Source organism: Sus scrofa, chromosome 14 (assembly GCF_000003025.6).
Source record: "Sus scrofa isolate TJ Tabasco breed Duroc chromosome 14, Sscrofa11.1, whole genome shotgun sequence".
NCBI classification, from domain to species: Eukaryota; Metazoa; Chordata; class Mammalia; order Artiodactyla; family Suidae; genus Sus; species Sus scrofa.
Genome location: NC_010456.5, coordinates 112,686,313 through 112,706,725, shown reverse-complemented (window position 1 = coordinate 112,706,725; position 20,413 = coordinate 112,686,313). Strand labels below are relative to the sequence as shown.

At 49.2% G+C, this 20,413-nt stretch overlaps 1 protein-coding gene across 14 annotated transcripts in view; it reads left to right on the top strand.

Annotated features, from left to right (window-relative positions):
- Positions 1–20,413, top strand: part of FBXW4 (F-box and WD repeat domain containing 4) — a 107,644-nt gene that overhangs the window by 29,906 nt on the left and 57,325 nt on the right. For 7 of the 14 annotated variants that reach the window (XR_002338434.1, XR_002338438.1, XR_002338435.1 and 4 more), the window contains exon 5: positions 1,424–1,599. The exons of 2 other annotated variants lie outside the window; for them this stretch is intronic. Coding sequence is in view for 6 of the 12 variants with exons in the window: in XM_021072714.1 (XP_020928373.1) it covers positions 1,424–1,599 (176 nt within the window). In the remaining 6 variants the exon portion in view is untranslated. Of the gene's footprint in view, positions 1–1,423; positions 1,600–16,699; positions 18,977–20,413 lie in introns of those variants that run through there. 5 more of the 14 variants (XR_002338436.1, XR_002338439.1, XM_001924973.5 and 2 more) reach the window with 2 other exon arrangements.

The following is a 20,413-nucleotide window of genomic DNA, read 5'->3' as shown; positions in this document are numbered from 1 at the left end:
TTTTCACAGTCCAGAGATCCACCAGCCGGTTCAGTGGAGGGCACTAGTGAATTCCAGCCTAGAGCCGTCCTCACAGATTTTGTAATCAGAGTCTTTAGTGTCTCCCCACCCACCCCAAGCAAGAACCTGCCTCCTAGGGAATTTGCATCAAGGAAAAGGCAAACTTCTCTTCCAATCCAGGGCTCTCTGAAAGAGGATATTAGGTGCATCTAGTTACTACCGAAGTGACCCGACCCAGAAGAATGAGCCAGTATCACGGCATTCCAGGAAAGCTGTAGTATTAACTTTTGTTTTCGGCTCTTGCTCATTCGGGGTCTTCTTGTTGGATTTATTTTCTTTTCCCGTGTTGGGAAAAGTAACTCACACCCTCCTCCCCCTATCATAGACACACAACAACATCTAAGGAACACTTTCTCCTTTTATAGAGAGGAGATATCATGTGATCCTAAGAAGTCAGGACCACCCCCACTCCATCACCTACCCCTTAAACTCAAGGAATGTTTCCTGCAAGTTCTTCCATCTAAGGTCCTGACTGACTTTTGTGTGTTTGTTCCCCTTATAGCACTACGGGGACCTTAAGAGGTCACTGATCCATCTGGCTGCCTCAGGATCCCTCCTTGGCTGTCTGGGGACAACCCTGTACATTTGAGGTTTCCTCTCTGTTTGGGTAGAGGCTTATTTCCCTGGGTGTGTCCTCTGGGGTAGGGTGAGGTGAGGGGGCCTAGTGCTTAATGGGAGAGTTCTAAATGCACTGACCGCTGAGAGGGCTCTGTGAGTGTTGATTAGAGTTAAGCCCAGAGTGGCTGCTAATGTACATTCCTGACTGATAGGGACCAGATAATGTGCTCCAAGCAATATTTTTAACCTGTAGGAGATATGGAAGCTTAAAAGAGTTAAGCTTTTCTGCTACTTTTGGTGACACTAGGTGCTAAATTCCCTGCTGACATGAATAGCACTGGATTCTGGGCATTATCAACAAACAAACAACAACACACCACCTTCCCACTTTGAAGTCCTCTCCTTCCATTCTTCCCTCCCTTGGATCTTTCTTTTTACTCCTCTCTAATTCTGTCTCTGTCCTCTCATCCTGGGCCTTGATGTTCCTCCCTCTTCCTACCCCTCCAGAGTAAAATCTTGGTCAGAGAGGAGGAAAAGGAAAACCCACAAACACGAGGAGGTTGCTGAGTGAGGCAGGCCCCAGCTGCCCTCTCTTCTCGGTCAGGTCTCAGCTGAGGAATGTGGAGCTTCTGATTCCCTGGTATAAGATTGGCTGCTGCGCAAGGGCTCTCAGGTGGAAGTGAAAGGGTGAATCGGACTGGGAGCCGGTGGTAGGAGAGCTGGAAGCTGGAGAGGCCCCTCTGCTGCTACCCAGAGCTCTGTGTGGACAGCATAGAAAAGATTCTCCTTTTCCCCACCCTTTTAGGCGACTCAGCTGGTGCACCTTTCCAACCCTTTTCCCAATCCCAGGCAACGCCAACGAGAGCCTCTCCTCTCCTGTTTCCAGGTATGGCCTCTGGCCTCAGGCCGGCTGGGGCAGTGCTTACACACCATCCAAACTGAAGACCGAGTCTGGTCCATTGCTATCAGCCCATTGCTCAGGTAAGGGAGCTGTTTGGGGGGTATGGTTTTTGTCCCGGGTAATAATGCTTTTATGAGGTCAGGTGGGTGTCATCAGGAGAGGCTTGGGGCCCTTATCCAGTTGGGCCCTCATGCAAAGTCATGAATGTGGAGTAGATTTGTTGACACTTATAGCAGAAGTGCCAAATTTGGTGGCGGCTTTACCCTACCCTTTGGCCTGATTGTTGTTTCTCTAGTTTTACCTATGAACAAGTGAGCTTTGCGTCCTGACTTCTGCTTCTGAGGCTCTCTTGAACGGAGGCGGAGCCTCTCTCCTCCCCAGTGGGGCACATGGACACCCTCTCTGCACCTGCTCTGTTGGAGTGTTTACCTAGTGTCCTCTCTCACTTCCTTCTCCCCTCACCCCAGCCACATGATCAATGGGAAAGCTGTAGGGCTGCCACCCTCCAACCCCGAGTTTAAGTCAGTCACTTGTTTTATGAGAGTTGGTCCCCCCCTTTGCTCAGCCCCCTTCAGCCTTTTTCTCCTCACCCCATGGAGTCTGCACCCCTCCTCCTGCCCCCTTCCACAACTCCCTTTCAGATTTTTTCTTCCTAAAGAATTAGAGCCGATTAGCCACGTCATTAATTCTTCAATTTGACGGCTGATATAGCAGGACCTGAAACACATTGCTGACCTCAGAGAATGGAGATCCCGTTCCTTAGCATATTGACGATGGGAGAAGTTAATTAAAATTCCACAGAGCGGAGGTGTCGGCTAACCTATAAACCTGTCGCTGTCCAGAACAAATCATTCTAGCAATCCTAGGAAAGAGGGAAGGAAAGACAGCAGGGAGTAGAGAGGCCTAAGTGTGTGGGGGCAGAGGGTGGAAAATGGAGCCCTTGAGCTCTGTCCCCTCCTCAGTTTCTTCCTAATGCTGTCTCCTCTAGAGCCAGTTAGCCAGCCTTGGGTATCTGTGGACTGGCTATGTGATGGGTTGCAGGATACCTGTGGGAGGTGACAGGTGGGCTGGTGACTTTGTCTTGGTAGTTACCTGACGACTACTGCTGGCTTTAGGAGGCTGGGTTGGACCGGGGTGAGGTCAGTGGTGGAGGGACACTCTTCAGGGCTGGAGAGGGTCCACTTGCTTCGTGCATATGGCTTTAGGCCAAAGATACATCCAGGCTCTCCCAGCATCCCCATCTTCATTTGCCTGTTCTCCAGCTACCTCCTCTGGAGTGTGTTAGGCTATCTGTTAATAGAGCATGGCTGCTGTTGAAGATGATGCCAATAAAGGAGGTTGAGGATAGAGTCTGCCTTTGTCATTAAGAAGCAGTTCAGGTTACAAGAAACTGATTTGGGTGTTTTTTTGGTTTGTTTTGTTTTGTTTTGGCCGCAACTTGGAAGCTGGCTTTGAGGAAGGACCTAGCTTCCTAATCTGACCAGCACTGCTCTGTGACTGCTGCTACACCAGCAGCTAGTGCTTGGTAGTCATGTGCTCTATGCCAGACCTTTGCTAAGTCCTTGATATGCCTCCTATTTGGTGAAAACCTAGGTCTCCTGTCTTCCTCACGTTCTCCTTAGGAGTCTTCTTGTCCTCTTGTGTACTTTCTTGGCCCTGGGATGATTCTTTCACTCACCGTTGGCTGGCTCTTTAGCTCCTGACTCAAATTATTTGAGATGACTTTTTCCCTCAAGTCTGCGAATAGCGTATTGGACTGTTTTGAAAAATAGTTTGCATTTGGGATCCTGTCATTATGATAGGTGATCAGAATGTCTGCTGCTGTTTTCTCTGCCTCTTTTTCTTTCTTTTTTTTTTTTTTTTTTTTTTTTTTTTGTCTTTTTGTCTTTTTGCCTTTTTTAGGGCGGCTTCCGCGGCATATGGAGGTTCCTATTAGGGGTCTAATCGGAGCTGTAGCCGCCGGCCTACGCCAGAGCCACAGCAACGTGGGATCTGAGCCGCGTCTGTGACTTATACAACAGCTCACGACAACGCCGGGTCCTTAACCCCCTGAGCAAGGGCAGGGATCGAACCCACAACCTCATGGTTCCTAGTCAGATTCATTAACCACTGCGCCACGACGGGAACTCCTCTCTGCCTCTTTTTCTCTTACTCAAAAAAATATGTTGGGATGGGGTCTTTTCGTCTTATCATTAGGTCCATTTTTGTCTCGCTGTGTCATTGAATTTGAACCTTTCAGTAGACTCATCCATTTTCCCAATCTGGGGCGACACAGCCTCCCAGTCGTAGGATCTGTACTGGGAGACTGGAGTTCTCCTTTGCCACCATCCAGCAGGGTGACCTCGGCCAAGTCCTTCTCTGAGCCTCTATTTCTCATCTGTTAAATGTGAATAGCGTTTGCTTCTTACACCTTAGTAGACTACTGTGAAGAGGATCTGAAATGGTGAATATGAAAACGTTCTACAAAGCTAACGTGGCTAGACTCTTGTCAACCAGAATTTCTCCTACCTGGTGAAGCATTTCTTTGTGCTTTACTGCGTCCACGCCTCCACCCTTCCCTGGGGCTCCTCCCAACCCACATGGAGTTACCCTGCTCTTTTGTCATCTTCTTCAGGTGAGGACTCAGCAGGGACCCCCCCCCCGCCGGCCCATGGAATTCCTGCCCTTCCTGGCTGCCTTCTGTTCCCCTCTCTGCCACTTTCCTGTTGAGTATGGTCGTCAGTATCACTAACGTAATGTGGCCGTGAACCCTTCATGCAGAACACGAGGGTGGATGGGTGCTGTCCTCCAGGGCAGGTACTCCTTGTTTACGTGACAGCCTCTCACTGTCTCCTGCTCCCTCGTGTAGTTAGGAAAGCCTGGACAGTTGGAAGACCCAGCATGTCTCAGTCTCTTTCATCTATTTTAAATAATTTGCTAGAGCGATTCATGGTATTTATCGTTGAAGCTGGGGCTTTTCTGCCTTCATTTCATATGTGTGTACCTAGAAACTTGTGGTATGAGATGTGACACTTCAAGCCCTAGGCCTCATTTGAGGTGCCAGGATACCTGGCAGAAAGCGAAATCCTGTCCTGTGTCCAAATGTCACCTTTCCTTCCTTCCTTGACCTTGATTTCTTGATTTGTAAACACTTGTGGAGGAGTATGTTGAATACCAGTCATGTGCTTGTGGAGGATGATATTTAATACCAATCATGTGCTTAGAGCCATGGGTCGGTACTCAAAAAAACACCGAAGGAAAACCAGTAGGCTCGACTGGAAGGTGGCAGGCAAGGACCTTTCCCTCTGCCGCATGTGTGCCCTCCTACCCATCTTCTTACCCTGGCACTAATACCTCTGTTTTTAGGATTTATGACTCAGAGATGACTTACAGAGGAGCCCAGCCTGGAGCCATTTGATGAGTGAAAGAAGAGGTTGGGGTGGAATAGAAGTGAGATACTGGAGGTGTGGCTTGGGTGGAAGGGCACGTGTCTAGGTGTCACTGTGGGGCTGAAACACATTCAGCACAACTGGTTTCAGAGATGCAACCTCCTGAGGTCACATGAAGGTCCGAGCACTTTTCCATGAGTATCAGAGAAAAGCAGCGTTTAAAAAATGTGCAGGGAGTTCCCGTCGTGGCGCAGTGGTTAACGAATCCGACTAGGAACCATGGGGTTGAGGGTTCGGTCCCTGCCCTTGCTCAGTGGGTTAATGATCTGGCGTTGCCGTGAGCTGTGGTGTAGGTTGCAGACGCGGCTCGGATCCTGCGTTGCTGTGGCTCTGGCGTAGGCCCGTGGCTACAGCTCCGATTCGACCCCTAGCCTGGGAACCTCCATATGCCATGGGAGCGGCCCAAGAAATAGCAAAAAAAAAAAAGACAAAAAAAAAAAAAAGTGCAGTTGGAGTTCCCGTCATGGCACAGTGGTTAACGAATCCGACTAGGAACCATGAGGTTGCGGGTTCGGTCCCTGCCCTTGCTCAGTGGGTTAACGATCCGGCGTTGCCCTGAGCTGTGGTGTGGGTCACAGATGTGGCTCAGATCTGGCGTTGCTGTGGCTCTGGTGTAGGCCCGTGGCTACAGCTCCGATTCGACCCCTAGCCTGGGAACCTCCATATGCCGCGGGAGCGGCCCAAGAAATGGCAAAAAGACCAAAAAAAAAAAAAAAAAAAGTGCAGTTGACATTTTATTGCCATCGAAAGATTATTTCCAACTGAATAAAGTTAGTAAATACTCAGTAAGGAAATGTGGAACTATTAAAGACTCTGTTTCACTCCTTCTATTTCCCATCTCTTTTTTTCCTCACTCCGTTTCCTCCATGCTCCCTGTGTATTGACTGAACACTTGCTGTGGGCCAGTTCTCTCAAGGATCTTATTCAGTGGGACGAGGAATGGGTACATAACTGTACTGGTTGCTAGATGATTCTAATTGCCTGACACTAGGCTATGTCTGGTTGAGGAAGCGAGAGGGTCATTCCCCTCCTGGCAGATGGAGAAGTTGAGACTCAGGGAAGGATCTATGTGGGATGGGACAGAAGAGGCTCAGGTCTCTAGCCTGTTACCATGTACGTGGTGCTGAGGCAGGGCCGTTAGGCCGGCCTGTGGGTCATTGCAATGCCTTCATCCACCAGAGTCTTGGACGGTGGCTGTGGCCCTTGAAAGGCTCTGTGGGGACCTGGGAACATTCTCTCTTCCCGGAGGCCAGAGTTGAGATAGAGAGGGAACAGGAAGGAAGGCAGCGTGCAGTCACAGCCTGGGCTCACTCAGGGGGCTGCGAGTACCCGCACCATCCCAGGAGCACTCGTGCACATAGATCTTCTGTTTGCAGGGCCCCTCTAAGCCAGCTGGGGAGCTTGGTGGTGAAATGAGCCTAGAGTCCCGCTTGCCCCTGTTTGTCTGGGAGGGGATGCAAGAAGAGCCCACAGCTCCTCCTTCCTCTCCTTCCTGCGCTGGGTACCTGCAGATGCCATATTTATTGCCCTCCAAGAAAAAGGAGGGGCTCGGTGGAGTCCTCTCCCCATCTCTGAACAGCACTTGCTATCGTGTGAGTGAGTGTGGTCAGGAAGGCTTCCCAGGACACTTGGGTTTTAATCCCTTCTCTCTTGTTTCTGTCATTAGGGAAACATATGAGTGGTATAGGTGTAGAAACTTGACTTAGCTGTGTTATTAAATATACAATACAATTTTGTGTAACTTTGCTCACTGTGGTGGCCTGTTTGTTTTTGGGGGGATTAGTCCAAGTCTGCATGAAATGTACCGATTCAAATTTGTAAAGTGAGTTGTGGCCTCTGGGGGGTTTTGCTGGAGGAGCTGCCCCTTCTTGCTTCATTTCTCCCAGAGGAGAGGGAGAGTCTGGAAGGAAAGCAATCACTGTGTACTGTTTGGGAAGGGGGTGGCTTTCTGGGGAGAGCAGGGTGTTTGTTCCAGTGGCTACAGGGCTTACTGTGTGTTGTGTGTGTGGCAGACACATATTCACCAGCCTGTTGAAATACACCCTTCTTTAGTGAAAGGTAATTGCATCTGGAGTTTTCTCTGACAGAGAGGTTTGAAAGATTGGAAAAAAGAGGCAGCCAACTTTCAGTTTGGATTCTTTTGGTTCACAGTGGTTCAGCAGTCTTTTAGCCCTGGGCTTCCTAACTCCCTCGGTGCTTTTAGGGGAAGACAAATCAAAAGTAAAGGTTGTGCCTGGGAGTTTTACTCTTTCTAGTTAGTGGTAAAGAGCTGGATCCTGAAGGAGATCCCTGACCTTGATAACCTGAAGGATATTTTTTTTTTTTTAGGGCTGCACCCATGGCTTATGGAGGTTCCCAGGCTAGGAGTCCAATTGGAGCTACAGCTGCCAGCCTATGCCACAGTCACAGCAATACCAGATCTGAGCCACATCTGCAACCTACACCACAGCTCATGGCAACACTGGATCCTTAACCTGCTGAGCAAGGCCAGGAATGAAACCCTCAACCTCATGCTTCCTAGTCAGATTTGTTTCCACTGCACCACGATGGGAACTCTCTGAAGGAAGATTTTGATGGATGACTTTGTCATGCTTCACATTGTAGCTAGTCATCCTGATGGATTGGCTAACACCTATCAAGATCTGTCCTCTCTTCTCAGGGTCAGGGGCTTATTTAGAGAAAGGGCACCTTCTCTAGGCAAGGAGTAGCTCAGTATCCCCCTTTGCTAGGCTGAAGAGCACACTGGAGAGAGTACCCCTGATGAGAGAGTCAGAGATGAGAGAGGTACCCCTGGATGAGAGAGTCAGAGGCACAAAAACAGCATGGAAGAGCCAGAGGATGGCATGGCTGGAAGGGGCAGCATGATGCCTGGAGAAAGAAGGAAGCTTGGAGGTCCCACTGTGGCACAGTGGGTGAGGAATCCAATTGCAGTGGCTTGGGTCATTGCAGAGGTGTAGGTTTGATCCCTGCCCAGTGTAGTGGGTTAAAGGCCTAGGTTGCAATTGCAGCTTGGATTCAAGTTCCCTGGCCTGGGAACTTCTATGTGCTGCAGGTGCAGCCACAAAAATAATAATAACTAAAAAACAAAAACAAAAACAAAAAAAAAAAAGAAGAAGGAAAGGAGGAAGCTCTGGGAGATGCTAGGTAGGCCCACTGGTCCAGCCTAGAATAACCTAAGATTGGAAAGAGATCACTGTAGGGATACAAGTGAATCAGAGTCTGGTCCTGCTGAATCTCAGGGCAGTGCCTGCCACCCTAGAGTTCACTGCCGGTGCTAAGCCAAGGCTCTCCAGTGGGCATATCCATCAGTAGCAAGGATGAAATGCCACAGGGGTGGGTTTCATTTCCTCAAGACCTTGGATTTCTGCCACTACCCAGGGCATGTTGGGCACAGCGAGGCTCATGTGCTGAGCTGCTGGCCTGAGACCAGCAACCCAACCAGCCCTGGCTGGCCCAGGCCCCATTTGTGGGAGCGGCTCCGTCCCTGGCTAGGAAGGCTGGCTCAGTTGTGAAGACCTGACTTAAACAAGACACTACAAGTAGAAACGGAGGTCGCTGCAGAAGGTGGGATGCTGTGGATGCAGAGTTCAGGCATCAAGACCCTGCCCCTGCCACAGGGATCCATTTCCATCCTCCAGGCTCACTGTTTAAATTCTTTCTCTACTCTCTGTCTGTCTCTCTCCTTCCCTCCTGATTTCTCCCTTTCTCTCCATATACTTCTTAAGCATTACAACGTGCTGAACCCTGGAGACATAACAGTGAACTAGACAGCATGGGCTGATGGAGAGACAGACCAGTCAAACTTAGCAAATATGGTATGCTGAGTTCTCAAACGGGAAGCAGAGCACATGGGAGGGATCAGTCTTCCTTCTCTTCCTGCTGCCCGTACCTCCCAGCTCCAGTCCCTACCTGCACCCCTATTTCTTCTACCCTTCCCGCCTCAGGAGGAGAGAAGGTCATTTTCCTGCCTTAGCTGCAGCTGACTTTTCTGAGTTGTGTGTGCAAGGTGTCTGTGTTTTTCCACCTTTGATCACTGTTCTGCCGACAGATAATTTAGCAATCACATCCCGAGGTGGAAGCATGGAGTTAATGTTAAAATTAGTTGGTTTTTTTTTTTCTTTCTTTCTTTCTTTCTTTCCTTTTTTTTTTTTTTTTTTTACTCTTTAAACTTCAGTGGGTGATGAGGCAAAGAGGGAGGCAGGAGGGTGAAGGGGAGCCATAAATTCTGTGGCTGGTGTAGCTGTTCTCTGAGCAGCCGGGAAGCCTCTGATGTCTCCACAGCACTTTCATTAACATTTAAATTAAGGGTTTGTTTTCTAGTCTGTTTTATAGGCAGGGACCTTTCATGGCCTGTCACATGCAGCAGGAGCACCCCCCCTCCCCAAGCAAGTGTGTAATTGTAGCCACTGCTCTGTCCTAGCTCTGAGTTGCAGCCGGGAGTTCAAAGGGAATTCCTGGAGATGGAGCTCTGGAGGTACAAGGTGTAACAGTCAGGATGTGGGTGTTCCTCCTCAAATGAAGGCGCTGTGTAGGAGCTCTTCCTCCTCTTATCTGCCCTGTGCTTTTCTCTGCTCTTTCGAGGGACACGCACTTCAATCTGACTTGGAGCCCTCCCACCCTTCCTTCCCTGGGGCGTGGGGCAGGTGGGAAAGCGAGCATCCATCCTTGTGTCACAAGCTAGCTCCTGGGACAGATCTTCATGTTTATCTTCCTCCTTTTGTTAATTTTTAAAAATTTTGTATTACTCAATGAATTTTGTTACATTTATAGTTGTACAGTGATCATCACCACCAAATTTTATAGCATTTTCTTCCTCCTTTTGTTTTTTTTTTGTTTGTTTGAGTCTCAAGAATACTTCCTCCCACTCTAGTCAGACCTAGAGAAGCAACAATATAAAAGAAATTACCATCTGAGAATAATTTATAATAAAATAGGTTCCCTTGATCCTAAAAAGTGCATTCTAGCACAGACAGACATGTACATACACGATACGTCATTGCTAGCTCTGAGTAGACACGTGTTTGAAATAGCTTACTGAGTTAGCAGGTCATTTGAGGAAACTAGTCTCCGAGGTCCTGGCATTCAGAGGAAGCTCTTCTACACCCTCCAGAGTGAATTTGTTTCTAAGTTTTCTTGACACATTCATAATGGCAGCATCTGGGGGTGTTTTGAAAAGACGTCTCTGCTCTCCCTCCTTCCCGTCTGTATCCTGTGATCTGTAGGTGATGAGACTGTGTCCCCCAGACAGTCATGGAGCGTCTCATTAGTTCATAACCTCTGAGGGCTTGCCTCATTCATCCACTGCTGGTCTTGGGCTCAGTTTCCTCTCTAGACAGTGGTGGAAAGGGGCATTGAGGCCTTTCTCTCTTTCTGTTCAGAGGCTGAGAATTTTCTTGGAGCCTTAACTACACTACTTGCATCACTACATCTTTCCTCTTTCCTGCACTAACTCAAACTACCTGTGACTTATCTGCAGGACTGAAGATGGCTGAGTGCCTGGCCCTCCTGTCCCAGGTAACCTGGTCAACAGGTGGACACCCTCATGCCCTGGAGTCTTGGCCAAGGGAGTAAGGGAGGTGCTGGGGCAACCCCTGTGCAGGTGCTGCTGGGCTCAGATTGCAGCCTGGTGTCTAGGCCCCTCCTGGTGGTGATTAATCTGGGACATAGGCCGGCAGAGGCCCAGCCAGGGCAGCTTTGGTCCCTCACTGTGAAGACCTTTGGCTCGGAGACTGAACTGATCCCTGTAGCCTGCTTCGGCCTGAGTTTGATCTGTCAAGGCTAAAGAGGAACCTGATGGTGGGCGGAAACTTCTAGCCTTGTCTGACTTATGGCACTGATCCGTTCCAGTGGTCCTGTCCTGATAACTCTCATATATTTAAGATTTCCCCACCTGTTAGCTGCAACACTCAGATCAGTCAAAAGAGAGATCTTCATGAAATATCTGTGCTTTAGGTATTTTGAGCCAGTGGAGCTCACTCTAATAAATAGACTGAGGGTAGGGTGGACTTTGTACTGGGCCCTAGTGAGAAAAGCAATGACGGGAGTGTGGCTGGATCAGTAGCATAACCTGGCGGGGGGGGGGGGTCAGGTCAGAGGTGGAAGGATTACCCCATCCTCCTGTAATTAGGTGACTCTCAGGCCATTTGGGGCAGATTTCAGTACTTCAATTTGGAGTCAAGACTTAGGTTCTTTGTTTTCCTTTTCATTTCAAATCAAATTTTTTGAAAAGGTGTCCTCTCCCCTATGCCACCTTTCCGTCTACCAGAGTCCGGGTGCCTGGGCTGTCCAGATAGCAGTCCACAGTGTCAGTTGTATTTCTTCCCCTCACTGAGTTCAAGACAGTTACACGTGGCTCTACTTGGTCAGGGGCTTAGGACCCAAGAACAGTAATTCTGCTGCCTGAGACAGTTTCCCGTGAGTCTCGGGAGTGTCATTACTATTGTAGTTCCTTTGGAGGGTGGGAGGTGTAGGGGCTTGAGACCCAAGAGCTGGAATATTTTCCTCACACCATCAAGAAAGAAAATAGGCATCCCTATATGCCCCTAGCAGTGGAATAGATGGACCACACACTGATGTGGAAAACTGGCTGTAAAGTTTGTGAATCACAAAGATGGTGTTGATTCTGACTAGAGTTTCTACGCAGGATGACAAGGAAGGTGCATTTAGACCTCAGCAAGCCAGCAAATATATTTGGCCCTTCCTACCGATACTGAAAGATCTCGGCTGTGTGGAGTAGACATCTGCTAATACTCTCTAGCAGTTTCTTGAATAGGATTTTTTTCAGGGTTTCAGATCGTGAACTTTTGGGGGCTGAAATTTTATTTCCTATTTTGCATAAGTTATGTGCCTTGTGCTACAGACAAAACCCCTGTGCCTCTAGGGTGCTCTGTTAAACTGACTACCCAAGATCCTTGCCTCTCTTCCCAGCTGGTTCTTGCTCCTCTCTCTGGCCAGGGCCTTTTCATAGGGGTTAGTTTGTGACACAGTGTGTAGTGCTCTGTCAGATAGGCTTGGATCTGGAAGAAGATGCTGGCAGAGGAGAGGGGAGGGGAGAGAGGAGGAGGGAGGGGAGTACACACATGCAGAAGCCATGGTAATTGCAAAGGGAATATTAGTCCAAGAGCTGCTGGCCCAGGAAATTACTTTCTGCGGAAGCTTTCCTTTTTCATATTTGCAATGCAAATTTAAAACATGAATGGGGCACAAAAAAACTATAGGAAGGCCAGGAAGTGTGCCATTTGAGATATGATAACATCCAAAATCTTCAGCAGGGCCTTAATTTGCAAAAGAGAATTTCAAGTAATGAGAGAGAACCTTTCAGAAGATTAAAATAACCGTAAATCATATTTTGTTGTGACCCCCACACACACACACCTTTTCCATGTTCTGGTGTTCAAACTTGTCTTTAGCTCTGCTCAGCTTGTGCAGCTGTCTCCTCCTCTGCATCTTCCAGCACTAAAGACAAAATCCAACATCTCAAGCAATGGCCATGGTGGTCATGGTGTAGTGTTTGGATTTTCGCAGCAGTCTGGAAACAGTAGCCCTGTCTAAAGCTGGCACAGTTTAGACAATGTGCGTACCAGTCCTGGTGGCTGGCGCCTCTGTGGGCTAGAGCACGCCTCTTGAAGGCAGGGGCTTGCCTGCCTTAAGAAGGCATTAAAGTCAAGGCCCTTTGTCTTCTGCTATCTCTGACCCTCTTAGTAAACTGTAGGTAGGCTTGGTGAAGTCAAATGTGGGCCCAGGCCCTGTTCCTCTCTTGATTTTACATGCTTCAGCTGCTCCATCTAGAGAGCTGTGGCTTTTGGCTCCAGGCTGGAGACACTTACATATGTGTTGTGTCTGGCTGCATCGGTGGTGCTGAGGGTGGAGACAGGCAGGGGATGGCTATCACTCGTTATGCTGGCGTAGCAAGTGGTCAGGTGAGAGGCTTCTTTCTAGCAGCTGAGCTAGACAGGAAGACACAGAGGCCACAAGGCATTGTGGAGGATGAGCTTCTCAAGTACAGGTATTTGCCAGCAGTAGAGGCCACTGTGAAGCTATGGTGGTTGCTTCTCCCCCTCCTTTGTGTGTGGCTTGTTGCACATGTGACATGCGTTGGCTGAACAGAAAGAGAAGGAAAAGCCAAGATGTGCAGTGTAAAGTGAAACGGATCCCTTTCTGCTTGAGGCCACTGTGAGTGTTTGTCCCTCCCTTCTTCATTGTTTGGGGGGATTTTGAGAGAGAGTAGCTCGAGTCTTGCCCTAGGTCAGTCCTGTGGTGTCTGGACAAAACTCTGGAGTCTCAGGAGCACGGTTTCCCTGTAGGACGCTGTCTCGATTTGATCAGCCTTCGTTTACCACATGCTTCTCATCCTGAACTCCCAGTACCACGGCCTTCGGGGGCTACGGAGAGGGCCTCGCTCAGAGCATGTGACCCACTCACTGTCTCTCTCTCCTGAGGACTGTGCTCTTTCCCCTGTTATTTTCTGCTTTGTTGCTGCAGTAGCATTAGTTGTCTTGGCCAAGCCTGGGTTTCCTTCCTCCTGGGCCCGAATGAGAGGAGACCAAGTGAGTGATTGGAGTGGGGTCCTGTGGTAAATGACCCAAGAGAAGGGTGAGCTGGGCATGAAGGTGAGATTTGTAACATTTGGCAGAGAGAGAGAGGGACCCAGGGGTTAAGGTGTTTGAAGCACTGTACTTTCCTGGCCGGTTTGAGTCTCACTAGTATCCAGAGTGAGCTGTGGTTGAGAATAAAAACAAAAAATTAACCCCCCAAATAAAGATTATTCAAAGAATTCTTCACTTGTTAGAAGTCTGTGGCCAGGAAAATACTTCTTTACGGGCTGGGAAGGGCCAGTCCAGGAATAAGGAGAGGAAAAGTTAAGAGTTTTAAAGTTACGTTAGTTTGGCAGTGCGTATCAGAATAAAATGTGAAAACCTTTTGACACATGAATTCCGCTTCTAGGAATTTATCCTAAGTCAATAACCAGACAAGTCTGCAAGATGTACATATAAAGAGATATTAAGAACACATAAACATCCACTAATAGGGGTCTGGTTAAATATTTTATGGTATAGTCACTCGATAGAATACTATCCAAAGCCACTAAAATGATGGTGTAGATGTGCATGTTTAGTGACCCCCAAAGATGTCATAGCATACTATTGAATGAAAAAAAGTCACAAAGCAGTGTGATAGTTATTTGACTGTCTTTTCAGTTCCTTCGTGTGTGGTAGATTTCTGACATTTACTTTTTTTTTAACTTTTTTCTATTTAAGTTTTTTATAATCTGCCAATTTTTATTAATAGAAAAAACATAAATTACTTTTAAATGTCTCTTTCAGTGTCAGGTAACTGTAGAGAGAAGCCTTCCTTTTTCCCTTACAGTTATTTAAATTAAGGATGCACGGACCTACATTTACATTTTAACTTTAAAGCTTTTTTGAAGTATAATTTGTATACCATAAAATTCACCCAATTTAAGCATACATTTTAAGTGTACAGTTCACAAGTTTTAGCAAATTATGGCTTTGTGCCACCATCGCTGCAATTCAGCTTAGAGTGTTTCCCTCACCCTAAAAAGTCCTTCCTTAACATTTACTTTTACAGCATTAAACTTGGTTTCGGAGTTCCTGTCGAGGCGCAGTGGTTAACGAATCCGACTAGGAACCATGAGGTTGCAGGTTCGGTCTGCCCTTGCTCAGTGGGTTAACAATCCGGCGTTGCCCTGAGTTGTAGTGTAGGTTGCAGACGCGGCTCGGATCCCGCGTTGCTGTGGCTCTGGCGTAGGCCGGTGGCTACAGCTCCAATCAAACCCCTAGCCTGGGAACCTCCATATGCCCCAAAGGACACTCGAGAGAAAGACTACTGGGCAGGGAGAAATCCAGAAGGAAAAGGTACCATCACAGGCACAGGAGGATAAATAGGAGCAGAGAGGGAGAGAGAGAAGGAAGGAGAGGGCAATGGAAAGGGAGAGAGAGGCATCCCCTAGACTGTAGGCAAGTGAGGATTTGGGGGCAACTTACATAAATTATCACCACCGTGCTTGTTATTCCTCCTCCTTATTCTAAGTGACAGATAAGAGAACTGCATAGCTTGATATTGATTGATGGAGATTTGCAAGCATTTTCTTCTCCTTGCTTGATTTAATATGCATTTTAGAGTTTTCAAACCACCAAAAATCCAAGTTCTGTTCTCCATTGTTCTGACTCTTGTTCTGTTCTTCATTGTTCTACCCTAGGAGTTGTTTTTTTTTTTTTCCTTGAGGGTTGCCTATTTTGGGCCTGGTGATTTTTTTTCACCTCAGTTCACAAAACCACTCACTGTGAGCTAGGTTTTGGTGGGTCGGCAACTGAGCCAGAGATGCTTAGTGACAGTGGTAAGGGAGGATCATTCATCCCAGTGTTTTTTTCTCCATGTCTCATGGTATCCTGGGCAAAGCAAGAGAGGCTGATTTAGGAGAGAGAAAAAAGCCAAGAGACCACTTTGTCACTTGGAGAGATTTGGCATCAGAGCCACAGGAGCTGCCCAGGTTCTGGGCTTGCTTGGGAAACTATGCCTCTCTGAAAGCTTTTTCTTTAAGGAGAATTAAATAAAACTTTCAAATCCTCCATGAGTTTTGGGGGGTAGTAATTCCATAGGGCTTGTCATTTGTGTTTGAAGCCAGTGGTGAGGAGGGCGGAGTGAGGAGAAGCGAGGGGGTGGAGATGGGAAGCAGAGAAGGAGTCAGAGAGAAATTTTATTGAGGGAGAGTTTGCTGGGTTTATGGGAGGGAGTCTCTCCCCTCCTCCCCATTCGGGTTTGAAAGGGCCGGTGAATCTTTGATTAGGTGCAGGTCAAAAGAATTTACACATTGTGACCTTAATAACTAGAGGTGATTGGCAGGCGGGCTGTGGGGAGGGGGCCGCGGGCCCCTTTCATCTCACTTAGCACAGAGGAGAGACAATGGGCCAGCCGATTTTCCTTGTTGTCCCTTGTTTGAAAAGGTCTGGTGTCTCTACTAGGTACCTGTGACATGGGGGTCTTGATTGGGGTCTCATAAAGGCCCCTGTCAGTATGTCCAAAGGCCAAGAGTACAAAAGCGAGCAGTGGGTGGGGGTCTCAGCTGACCACTGAAGAAGGGAGGGGAGGGCCCGGGAGGCAGTGGAGGGAGAAGCAACCCCCGATGGGAGCCCTTATAGAAGGAGGGGAGGAGGGGGGCAGAGAAGGGCCATTTTTGTCCCTAACTCATCAAGCACATCTGCAGAATTGTCCAAGCTGCTGCCTCCCAGTTTCAAAAGAAAAAAATGATCGTTTGATAAACCGTCTCCGATTCACCACTTTCTCACAAGGGTGGGAGACCCAACCCTGACCTCTGTATGATTTCACATCAGGACCAGGCTTTCTTTCCCCCACCCCCAAATTGCTAGAGAAACTTTGAAATGTATCCCGTGGCTTTCTCTCTCCCTTCTTCCCCCCCCACCCCATTTCCCACCCTCTCCACCCCACTGGCCTCTGTTTTCTCCCTGGGCGCTCCAGAGTGTAGGCGAGTAATTAGTCCCCTCTTTCTGGGGCACAATGAAGCCAGGGTGTTTGGCGGGCCCCTTCCCACCGCTCACAGAGCTGGGGGCCTGGGGGGAAGGACCAGGTGGCATGTGCAGTGTGTTCCAGGCCTGTACAATCGCTGGGGCACAGGGCCGGGGGCTCAGGGACTAGTGCGCTCCTGTTTCTCGAAGGAATGTGCAGAGGCGCGCGCATTAATGGTCCCCACACAATGCTTGCAATTTTTTTCCAGGCCGAGGCATCTTTCCCGTGAAAAGGCTGCCGAGCCTGGTGAACCTGGAGCCCAGGCGGGAGCTTTGGCGGCCGCGATGGCGTTATTTCCCACCCTGCGCTTAGTCACTTGGAGCTAACATGGGAGACCAACAGGCCGCGTCTCCTGAGAGCCCGATCTTTGTATCTGATGTGTGCTCCCCCTCTGCCCTGTCAGTTTTGTGTGTTCACGGAGTGTTGATTTTAATGCGGGCCTGTGTTGGGCTGGGAGGCCAGGCTGGGGGGCCTCAGGTCTTTGTCTTGCAGGGCCGCTTCTTCTTGGAGGGTCTTCGGCCCTGGAGGCTAGTGGCAGATTTGAGAGGTAGGATGAGATGCCAACTCTGGCTGGCAGAGGATTCCCCTATCCGTGCGTCTGCCACAGACCACCATGGGGTGCCTAGAAAACAAGAGCACCTTCGGATGCTCAGGCACACGCTTGCTTGCTGCCACCCCACCCCTTGATGGGGGCAGTTCGTTCTACCACATAGGCCTGCCCTCTTAGGGCTGAATCTGGCAGGAGCACAGATTGCGAGTTTCAGGGAGCCAGGGAAGGGCCTTGTCTTCAGGGCTCGGGGAAGGTGGGGCCAGGCAGGAGAGGTGCTGGGAGAGCACGAGTCTGCTGCAGATGACGACCCAGCAGTTGGTAAGGGTCAGGGGAGAACAGAACCAAGCAGAAAAGAGACACAGTGTCCGGGGGGAGGGGGAGCATCGACAGATCTCAAATGCTCATCTTCAGCAGTTAAGGGCAGAGTCCCTAGAAACCAGGGACAAAATGGGAGGCTTTTTCCCCAGTGATAAGAACTGGGGCCCCATCACAGGTAGGTCCTCTTGGGGATTGTCCATTAGAATATCTTCGGTCTTTACCCTTTGCCTCGCTGGAGCACAGCCTTGGGCAGGGAGCTGAGACAGGAGGTCATTACCCATTCTGGGCCCCTAACCTGGCTGGAAAGAAGATAACATGTGCCTGGTTGGAAACGAGGGGGAACTCTGGGAGCATCAGCCTGGTTGTGGCTTGCTTTACGTGTGGGGAGAGGGAAACCTTGGGATACCTTTGAGTCCGGGAGCTGGTGGGGGAGGACCTGGTGGGGGAGGACCTGCCCCTCCCCCACCCTCAGCCAGGCCATGGTCCTAGGACCTGGTGTGGTTCTGGGGGCGGGGGCTTCATTGAGGAATCAGGTTTTTTAGAAAGGGGCTGTGTTCTCACTCTCCATACCATCAGAAGGCAGAGAGGCGAACTGGCCCCTGAGGTGAGATGGCCCTGGAGAGGCATCTCGCCAAGGTTCCCCGAGCACAGGGGCTCCTCTGTGCTGCTGTTGGCACCCTTCAGACTGTCTCGGGAGTAGGTGCCAGTCACACGCCAGGCCTGATGAGGGGAAAGAAGCTGGAGCTCCATGGCCTTTGAGGGACCTGAGTCTCAAAGGGGCCTGGGTTCCATAGGGGCCCACGAACAAGGAGCAGCTCCTGCTTTGGGTCACTCCGTGGCAAAGAACGTTTCTTTCACTGAGAAATAGGCGTTCCCAGCAATATCCACTCCCCCTCTTTTTCCTTTTCCTCTTCTTTTCCCTTAACTTTTCCAAATACTGTTTCTCCTTTTCCTTCCCTTCCATTTTGTGGGCAGCTCATGTATGGATGTACTGATGAAGAGAAGGGCTGTCAGGGATGGTCGACAGGCTGTGGCTCCAAGATCGTACGAAGCACTGTCGCTTCCCCCAGGTTGTCCTGCCAGGGCCTGGCTGGGAGGGCACCAGATCGTAACCTTTAAATGCAAACTCGATGGAGGAGAGCGATGGAAACGTGGAAACAAATTAGATATATCTATAGGGGGTGTTCAGCTGGAGAAAGGAGCATTTCTTACTAATTGGAGCACAGGGCATTTCATTATTAAGCTTCATTACAAGGGGAAGAGTGTAGCAGGCCTCTTTAGGGATTTCCTGGGCCCTTCTTTCGCTTTTAAAAGTATAGTGTATTTAGACTGGAGGAAGAGGCAGGAATCGCTCTTGGTAACTTTGTGGAGCGCTCAGGGATTTCATGCAGAGTTTGGAGCAAAGTGGAGGGCAAGATGGACCAATGGGAGATTGCTTAGAGGCCTCCCTCAGTCCTTGACAATGAAAAAAAGAGACGAAAAAGCCTTGGTGGGGGTGGGGAACCTCAATTCTGGAACTAAGATTGAAGAATTTGGAATGACAAACATGTTGATCAGATACCCTGCCGTTCTGGGCTGATATTTGACCATCTTAACCTTTGTATTAAAAGTACAAAATGGCTGGATTCTCCCATGGCACAGCATTGTCACTGCAGAGACTTGGGTCATTGCTGTGGTGCGAGTTCCATCCCTGGCCCGGACACTTCCATATGCCTCAGGCACAGCTGGAAAGAAAAAAAGAAACAAAGGTACACAATGGTGGAATTCAGTTGCAATGCAGTGGTCTGACACAACTGCCATTTCTCGGAACGCTTAGGCCCTTCTCCTTGGTGGCCACAGAAGGGGTGGGCTGGGCCAGGCTGGCCTGGTTGGATGCATATTAACTTCTGTCCAGGCAGGGGCTCCCTGGTCCTGTCTGTGGAAGATAATCTGAGTCAGCCAGATGAGCTTAGCCTTCAAGTTCTCCTTTTCCTGCTGCTGCTAACTCCAGGGCCCATGTCTGAAGTACAGACAGTTCCTAAGAACACTCTAGATCTAGGGTGCTTGCTCAGAGATGTGACTTGTCTAGATTTTGTTTAGTCAGTCAGATTATCTGGCGTTCAGTATTGTCAGGGAAGATGAGGAAAGGGACTTTTTGTCATGGGAGAGTTTCCTCCCATGGCTGGGGTCCTAAAAGCAGGGGTTACAAAATCTCATTTAGCATCAGTGCTGCTGGTAACTTCCTCAAAGGACTAGAGTTTTTGCTTTCTCCCACTCACACCATCCTTTGCTTTTAAACCACAGGTCTCTGGCTTTAGCTCAGCCTTCTTGAGGTTCCTGCAGTGGGGAGACCCGAGTCCTGATGGAGGGCATGATCCCTTTCTTCAGGGGCCTGGGTGAACCTGGGGTTTATGAGCTCACTGGGCACCTGGAGGAGGCAGCTTATTTCAATCTTCCTCTTCCTCTGTGCCCCTCCCCACCCCATTTTCTCCCATTCCTCCCCACAAAGTGGGAAAATATCCCTCTGTGCACTTTCTGCCCCCCCAAAGAAAAGGAGGGCAGGCAGTTCCCATTGTGGCTCAGTGGGTTAAGAACCCAACTAGTATCCATGAGAATGCGGGTTCGATCCCTGGCCTCACTCAGTGGGTTAAGGATCTGGTGCCTCGAGCTGTGAGCTGCGGATGCAGATGCAACTTGGATCCTGTGTTGCCATGGCTGTGGTGTAGGCCGGCAGCTGCAATTCCAATTCATCCCCTAGCCTGAGAACTTACATATGCTGCAAGTGAGGCTCTAAAAAGCAAAAAAAAAAAAAAAAAAAAAAAAAAAAAAAAAAGGAGGGGAGATGATCCGAGGAAGAAATTAACACCTAGTGAAAATTAGCTGAATAATAGCCAATGCTGGTTTTGATTTTCCGCCATAAGTCCTGTGCCCTTCTCTTCCCAGCTCTGTGTATGTGCGTCTGTCACCTGTCTCTGAGCCTGTGGTTCTGCAAAGCGTGTGTTAGGGGGCAGACAGGCTCTTTGGTTTCTGGGTGCCACCCCCTCAGCAAGCATGGAATTCTCTGCCTTAACCTTT